The sequence below is a fragment of the Galleria mellonella genome, unplaced genomic scaffold (assembly GCF_026898425.1).
Source record: "Galleria mellonella isolate WM207_F2 unplaced genomic scaffold, CSIRO_AGI_GalMel_v1 utg182, whole genome shotgun sequence".
In the NCBI taxonomy this organism is placed as follows: Eukaryota; Metazoa; Arthropoda; class Insecta; order Lepidoptera; family Pyralidae; genus Galleria; species Galleria mellonella.
The window spans coordinates 61,244-70,137 of record NW_026442023.1 but is presented as its reverse complement, the minus strand read 5'-3'; the positions used below and the strand labels follow the sequence as shown (position 1 = coordinate 70,137).

The following is an 8,894-nucleotide window of genomic DNA, read 5'->3' as shown; positions in this document are numbered from 1 at the left end:
GAAGCTACTAAGAGAACTTAATGCTTAAGGAATGAGTAACAGCGTTCCTTTTAACAAATCACTGAAGCTTAACTGCGGTTGTCAACTCGCCTGCCAAGCATGGGAAGTATTGAGAAAACCCCATTTTATGGGTGAGACCTAGGTCCCCTGTTGTTCTGTAACTGATAACGAAATACAAAAGATTATTTTTTATTATATAACAATTTATAGCTACATGAAAGCTGACAATACAAAACGTCTAAGCTGGATTAATAGTATTTGTTTGAGGATCGCCAGCAGTTGCTTTTGTTCCTTCGCCTTCTGCACCTATGCCAGCAGTTTGGGTTTTAATGCCAACGCCAGCTGCAGTATGAGACGTAAGAGCAACTGTTGTTGGTGATGTAACAACAGCTCTAGTACTGTTGTTTTCGCATCCCACATATATGTTCACATATATAGGACAGTTGTATGGAGACGTTAGGCGTAGTACAACGTAATTCTTGCGAAGACCCCCTCTTATGATCTCGGTTTTTGGACCTAGACCCGTTCCTAGTCGGTCAACTACTCTGAGATATGTTATCTGTAAAGAAATATAAATAATTATCACGTGGTTCTTCTCACTTATCTGATTAGGCGATTAGTTAGTCCAGGGCATAAAATGGTTCATCCCTTTCTTTCTCATAGGTGTCGTGAGATGCAATTAAGGGAATAATTTATACTTTAATTTAAAAGAGAGCAGCAGTGATCCTATTACGAGTAGAACACTACCAAAGCCTAACTGCGGTTGCTAATCCGCCTGCCAAGTATATCAACTTTTATTAAAACCCCTAAGAGAAAGCCTATTTTCAACAGTGGCCTGTTAATGGCATATATTATATTTTTTATTATATTTTTTTACTTTATTTTATTCTATACAAAAATCCACAGCTCTTGAAAAACAACTTACTTACTTAGAGACTTACTCTTTTGAATACAGCCAATAACAGATTTTATTTATACAAACAAAAACTATAATTCCAAAGCGAGGTAGGCAAGTTAGAGTGGGTGTGTGCAAGTAATATAAGTGCATGTATGAAAGAAACCATATATAATAATGAGTGTCTATAAAGTCAGGTTAATTGATATATAAAATAATTAAAATCCATGTTGCTACAGTTCAGATATTAACAGCAATGATTAAATAATACGAATTCATGGTCACTAATTGTAAAGAGGTATAAATATATGAGTGGGTAAGATAGTGTAATATAAATAAATGTAAATATGTAGTGTGTATATGTACATGTACATATATGCACATAGGTAATTATGATATTATCACAGCCCTGAATTTATATCTACTATTATACAAAAAGAAACTACATATATATATATATATATATATATATATATATATATATATATATATATATATATATATATATATATATATATATATATATATATATATATATATATATATATATATATGGCCTTAGAGCTCCCCAATAAATCGAGAATGAAGCGGAATTCAATTATCACGTAGACCTATGTAAGTACCGCATTGTAAAGTAACTTACTGGACATTTAAAAACTCTTCCATATTTCGCATAAGTCAGTCTAAATGGTATTTTTTCCTTATACAACTTGTCTTGAGCAACCAAAAAGTCATTTCTCTTGAACATACCAATGTAAAAGTCTCTACAATTGACAATATAAAATAAACCTAATATTATACATTGGATTGCGTAAATTTTCATTGTACTTATATTTAATAAGTATTACGCGTTACGTGATTATATTTCTAGAAAAACATATTCACTGTAATATGTATTTACGTTAATAAAAATTACATCATTAATATTTTATTACCTTTACTATAATTTACCTGATATCAGTTAATGAAACTTGTAATTAATTTATTTTTTTGACAATTGATAATTCTTTATTTAATAACAATTTACACCTAGTTACATCTACTAGCCACCGAACTAGGCTGAGCCTGTATCTCAGTGGTTAGTTAATTAGTTTAAACATCCACGTGTAGGTTTAATTGGTAGTTGTGAAATGTACATAAATAAAAAAATAAAAACTTACTTCAATGTTGAACTGTATACACGTACCAAAATTTTCCCCTTTCTTTCTATATGCCTTTTTGTATGTGCTTATTGCTATGTATTATAGTATAGTATATAGTATAGTAGTATGGATTATATACATATATACATATCTGTCACGCTTGTCTCCTATTAGGGTAGGCAGAAACAATGGATTTTGATAACTAAATTGTTTTTTTTTGTAATGGATAAATTCTAAACTACTCAACTATTTTTAAAAATTCTGTCACATATATCAACGAGTAATATAGACTACAGAATGATTTTAGAAAATTCTGTCTACTCGTGCTAAGCCTAGCCGGATTGTTTATTTATAACATAGCATTAATTAAAATTTATCATTTTAAATCACTTTTTTTTTTATACCACAAAGATGGCAAACAAGCATAGAGTTTGTCAGATGGTAAACGGTTACTGTAACTACGAAAAAGTGCTTTTTGGGTTTTAATGTCTAGCTATTATATGTATAATAATTTGACATTATATATAATATATTATAGAATTGATCATATGGTAAATTCTGAATCAATTTCGATTCTTAGGATGGTTTTAATTCTATGACAATGATGAATTACCCACTATTGAAAATAGGCCTCCTCTTATTTGGAGATTATTTGCAACTGCAGTTAACATATGGTTTGGTGGTGTTTTAAGAGGATCGTTGTTATACATCACTTGACTATTAAATTACTTTAGTCAATTCTTACGACACTCCTGTATTTACGTTTACACCTATATTTTGTTGTAATACATTAAATATAGTCGAATTTTTTAAAGTCGATAAAAATATTCGATGTCTACACAATAATGTTATAAAGGTATTGATATTGTATTATATTTAGTAAGATCTATTTAGGGTCCAACGCCCAACTTGTTTACGTCCAATGATTGATAGAGTATAAATCCGTCACGTCATCAATCAATCAGATCGTGTTCGCTACGCTGATCGGAGATTGGTCAGGTGGTCGATAAATGTATATTTACGTGTTTGTATAGGAAAATATTGTGCCCACATAATTTTTTTTTTGATGGGTGAAAATGGTATGGTAACCCCGCCTGCGCTAACGGGATACGCTGGCGGAGCATCAGTGAAAGTTGATACGAGTAGATGAGAATGAAAATAGGCCAGTTAGCCCATCATGATGAATTCATTAGGAAATAACCATGATAGTCTCCAGGGAGAACCGCGAGGAGGTCGACCTGGTTGGGTATATTGCTAGAAATGGGATTCTCAGTCTCCATTACTAACAATCCCTTTCCCCCGTGTCCACATAATTGCAAGAATATTTATATTGAACCGACAACGGAGTGAACATTGTCAGTTGTGAAAATAAATATTAAAATAAATTTGCAATCGGCGACGGTGGATATCATATAGTTTTATTCAGCATCGGACTGGCCATATAGTCGAGGTGGCATTTGCCAGCCGGGCACCAGCCTGCGTGCGCTCCAACGGGCTTGGCTTGAGAGGCTTGTGGTACTGCTACCAACTGGTGCAATAATCATCATCATCGGGCTCCAGGCTTTTGGATTGATTGGATTTTACCAGAAGGAAACTTTGTACAAAAGTCGATTGCTTGGACACCTCTGTTCCATTCGTGTTTCTACCGTGAAGCAGTTATGTTCGCATGGTTGTGTTTCAGTTTGAAGGGTGGGATATGGCAGTGAATTTACAGGGTACAGAGGAATAACACCTCAGGAATAGTAACGCATGGGGGTTATCATATTGCTCATGTCTGTAGGCGACGGTTACCACTTTCCATCAGGTGGGCAGTCAGCTTGTTTGTCATTCTAAATTGCATAAAAGACTCTGTCACTCTTTTTTCACCTATTGCTTATATACATAGGGAGGAGCAGCGAAAATACATTTAATAACACTAGAGAAAGCACAAAGAGTAATTTTCTAAGTCGCAATTTTTTAACCGTTTCTTTTTATAATTTATGAATAAGTGAATGAATTAATGAGTATACTTTATTTGCATTATACAATATAGGAAATAAGCAAGACAATTTACTAACACAACGATACAATTGTATAATTAAATAATAATATATAATGAAATAAACATCTTTTGCAAATTAAAAATATATGAAAATTATATACATATGTACATATATACATATGTACATACATACACACATACATATACATATATATATATATATATATATATATATATATATACACATATACATACACATACACAGAATTTTGAAGTACTTACAATTGGACAACTATTTATAATTAATACCATCCGGAAACAACATAAACGAGTACTCTATGACCCTAATTTTACATAAACAAAAAGACGATATGACTTGATAAAGAGCAATCAATATTATCCAACTGCTGCCTCATAAGGGGAGTTTTGCTAGTAGTTGCCACGATTGGCAGGCCAGTTGGCAACCGTAGGCTTTGGTGACGTTTTAAGAAGGACACTGCTGCCAATCCCTCAACCAGTAAGTTCTCTTAGTCGCCTATTACGATATATGAATTTATTTATTTATTTATACTTTATTGTACACAAAAATTTCATCATAATTGCAGCTGTTAACTCTCTGTTGCTGATCATAAGTCTTATAGGAATTAGAGGAGTTTTACCAGTAATTGCCACGTTTGGTAGGTGACTTGGCAACCGCAGATAGGCTTTGGTGATGTTTTAAGAAGGACGTTGTGGCTAATCCGTCAAAAATTAAGCTCTTTTAGTCGCCTCTTACGACACCCACGATAAAGGATGGGGTGGCCAATTTTACGCCGGGACCACATGGCAACGAAGACGCTTAAAAGCTACAAATAAAAGATATCCGCCACTGTTAATACACCGTTACACAGCCATTTACTAACTCAATAGCAACACATCATCTTATAAATCTCTAAAAGCATTGTTGACGCCCTCAAATCCGGCTTTCGTACTAATGTGTTTATTTGTAAACGATTTCCTTTCTGCCCTTTGGGTGTAAACATACAGAACACTTTCCCGGGCGTTATTGCTGCGTGGGTTAAAGCCCAAGGCGTTGTATTGTTTAAACAAATTGTTATTGCCTGCGTAGGTAGTGCAAAAATGATGAATTAGTTCACTAAAGTTACACACAAACTTCTTGCTATAATATTTACGATATAAATTCTCCGTGTCATGAGAGATTAAGAATATAATATTTAAGTGTATAATAAAAAATGAACCTTATTCGATAGAAAATATGGTATCATATTAGTATCTATATCTAGCGGACTGGCCTGTGCGAGATAAGTAGAATATATCCCTGTAGTAAAACTCTCCATTAGGAGAATGGACGACTATTAATTTATTATCTGTAAAGACAAGTTCCCAATAGTGGAACAAGTTTAAGGCAGTAGGTGACTCCTATTTATTAAGAAGTGATATTAAAATTTGTTGTTCTACACTTTAAAATAATCATCAATATTATCATCATATCAGTCGTTAACTGTCCACTGCTGAAAATAAACCTTCCCCAGAAAGGAAATTTTGCCAGTAGTTTCTGCGCTTAGCAGGCGTGTTGGCAACCGCAGTTAGGCTTTTAGTGATGTTTTAAGAGAGATGCTGCTGCCAATTTTTCTACCATTAAGTTCTCTAAATTGCCTCTTACGACACTCATGGGAAAGGAAGGGATGGCCTGTTCTATTTTGGGACCTACAAAGCTTTCTAAAAGTGAAATAGAACAATTTTCCTAAAGAAATAGGTTAAAAAATGGCAAAAAAAAATCCAGTCTACCGTAGTAACTTGACAATGTATTCTATGACCGTCATGGCATTGTTTACGTCTATAGGAGAAGGTTAATACATCATTTGGTGGCCTGTCAGCCTGTTTGCCATTCTAAGTTGCATAAAAAGAATATTTTTAACTTAATTTACTATATTTGCTTTATTGAGTTAAGCAAAAATATTTTTTATTGAATCATTCAAATCAACGCTGACGCATCATTTATACACACGTGTATTTTCATTCATGGCCTAATAGTATCTGTGAAATGTAAGGGATGAACGGAAATATGACACAGCTAATGTGCCGTGAGGGTGCATTTTATATGCACTCGTATTATTGCATGATATTACAATTTTCATATTACACCAAAATTCTCTATCTCCATTTCCAATTTCCGTGAAAAAAAAAAATAAAGTGTCTATTTGCACATATTGCTTTTATATTTTTTGAAGGCGTTACGAAGTGATGTTATAATATATTATCTCATTTCGTTTGTGTACGTATTGAAATGTGTTTTTGTCAATACATTTTTTTTTTGGTTACGCTTCGCACCTGAGGAAACATTTCTTTTTTTTTAAATATATGACAATGGAATAGTAAACTCACTTGTGTTATCGGTTTATTCAGGCAAGGTACCAACGATGAACGTTTTTTTATGGATGATAACGGAGTGGTAATTATATTAGTTATAACAGTAGAATCTCGATTATTTAAATCGAATAAAACCATAGGTATTCCGTATAATCGAATATTTTACCAGAGGGAGACTTTGTACAATAGTCGTTTGCTTGGGTACCTCTGTCCCATTTGTGTTTCAACCGTAAAACAGTTGCGTTTGCATTGCTGTGTTTCGGTTTGAAGGGTGGGTTATGGCGTGAATTTACAGGGTACAGAGGAATAACATCTGAGTCCTCAGAAATGGCAACGCATTAGGGGTATCATGGGCGAAACAGTTTTATACAACTTAGAATGGCAAACAAGCTGACGGCCCATCTCATGGAAAGTGGTAACTGTCACCTATAGACATGAGCAGTGCATGCCTTTTTTGTGACGTGCTCTCTTCGTCCTATAACTTCGAATATTTCACTTTCAAACGTAGCATGGAAAAGCACTGATTTAACCAATGGTCAACAGGTTGAGAGAAGATTTTTCATTATTTTTCGACTATACGTAATTATGTATGCCATATTATTCCTGTGTTTGCTAAGATTGGTGTCACACAGGTCGTACTAATATAAAGAGAGAAGATTAACTTATTTCGGAAGAAAAATAGAAAGTATATTAACTTACTAATATTTAATATGCCTTAAGTATTTTGTAATAGAAAGAGACATTTCTAAGAAATGTCTACACAGTCAACATAAGTAAATGTTTCCAAGAATGAAATCCTCCAAGTTTCCATTTCGGCCGTGAACACCTGTGTCCCATTGTGGTGTTGCTATGTTAAACTTTATTCACAAATTTTGTTGATTCTGTTAGAATTTTATTTAGTCATTTATTATTTAGTCACTTTTTACTTGTAACTACGTCTGGGTACTCAGGATATATGATAAAGAATAGCCTATGTCCTTCTTCACTTCAGGAATATCATCATTATCATCATATTAGCCTTTAACTGCTCCACCCCTTAAGGGGAGACTTCTCCCCTTAAGGGGTTTTGTCAGTAGTAGCCATATTTAATTGGCAACTACACTAAAGCTTTGGAGATGTTTTAAGAGGGACGCTGCTGCCCATCCTTCCCCCTCTCTTAGTCGTCTCTTACGACACATACGGAAAAGGAAGTGGTGGTCTATTCTATGCTGGAACCACATTGTCTACACCTCAGTACTATGAGTGTACCGAAATTAACAACGATTGCTTGATATTCTCGCGATTTTCTTATTACTGTTCATATGTATCTATACATGATGGTTATGAACGATGATGATGATCACGAGTAAGTCAGGTAGTCCGCCAGCTTTTTATCTCCTCAGTAAAAGTAGTAATTTAGTATCAATAAAAAAAAGTAAATCACTCAATTTATTTCCGACAGTTTATGGCCCTTATGTCTTGAATACCATCGTTTTACATTTTGCAACTTAGAATGGCAAACATCGCCACAATAAAGGTAAATCAAATGATATTTCATTAAAAAAATATACATTAAGTCGTCGTAGGTTAAATGTTGCACGAAAATATTTATAGTTGTTATTACTTACCTAAAAAACATTCACCTCATTTCGCCGGCGATCGAGAAAAATGGCTCGATTTAATTATTAATGCTGACAGTGACACTGTGAAATACTGAAGCTTATCCTATCAAACTCTTATTTGCTAGTTCGTTTACTCCACAGTAAGTAATAAAAATGCTCCCGTCATATTCCGCCTCATTTGGCAAAAAATAAAAAAGGGACCGGGGAGAATCCCCCTTTTTCTTTTCATTTTTAGCGTCTTCATAGTAATCCTTTCTCGATTGAACGGGCTGTCTTCATAACGACAATACCGCCGGATGTATGAATAAGGATTCCGAAATGATTAGCATCCAAATTGACATCGGCCCTCGTTTTTTCACCCGACTTCAAAAAATGACGTTTACAATTTGACAGTATTTTTTTATGATATTTAAAATAGCAAATATGCAGACAGCTCATCTGATGGAAAGCGGTAACCGTCGTCTTTAGTCACAGATTCCCATGGTTACCTTTGGTACTATATACCTATGGTACCATGGTACCATGGTATGTCTTGCCATTCCTGAGGACTATGGTGTTATGCTTGTAATTTGACTGTATTCAAACTGAAACATAGCAATGTTGATGAAAACCATGTTATGTTACAAGTATAAATTAGTAATTTTCTTATGTGATCCAAATAAATAAAATATCATGATAAGCTAATTGAACTGCTCTCACCTCCATCTAACATCTCTTACTGGTGCTTCATCAGCGTATACTGATAGCGCAGTTGGTTTAACTATTTCATCATCACCATTAAAAAAAAACCATCAATGTCCTCGACGTCGTTATTATACAATTATCGGAGAACATTACATTACTTTGTTTAGAAGTTGGCTAAATATAGAAGCGTAGCTATCCACTTATTCGTTATTTATCAAAAT

General features: G+C 33.9%; 1 protein-coding gene across 1 annotated transcript; it reads right to left on the bottom strand.

The window, feature by feature from the left end:
• Positions 1-220: 220 nt before the first annotated feature.
• LOC116413220 (uncharacterized) lies at positions 221-1,784 on the bottom strand. Its single transcript, XM_031911077.2, has 2 exons — positions 1,539-1,784; positions 221-559 (listed from the first exon to the last, which is right to left on the bottom strand). The coding sequence occupies exons 1-2, from the start codon at positions 1,716-1,718 to the stop codon at positions 239-241; spliced, it is 501 nt and encodes a 166-aa protein (XP_031766937.2). The 5' UTR covers positions 1,719-1,784; the 3' UTR covers positions 221-238.
• Positions 1,785-8,894: the final 7,110 nt, after the last annotated feature.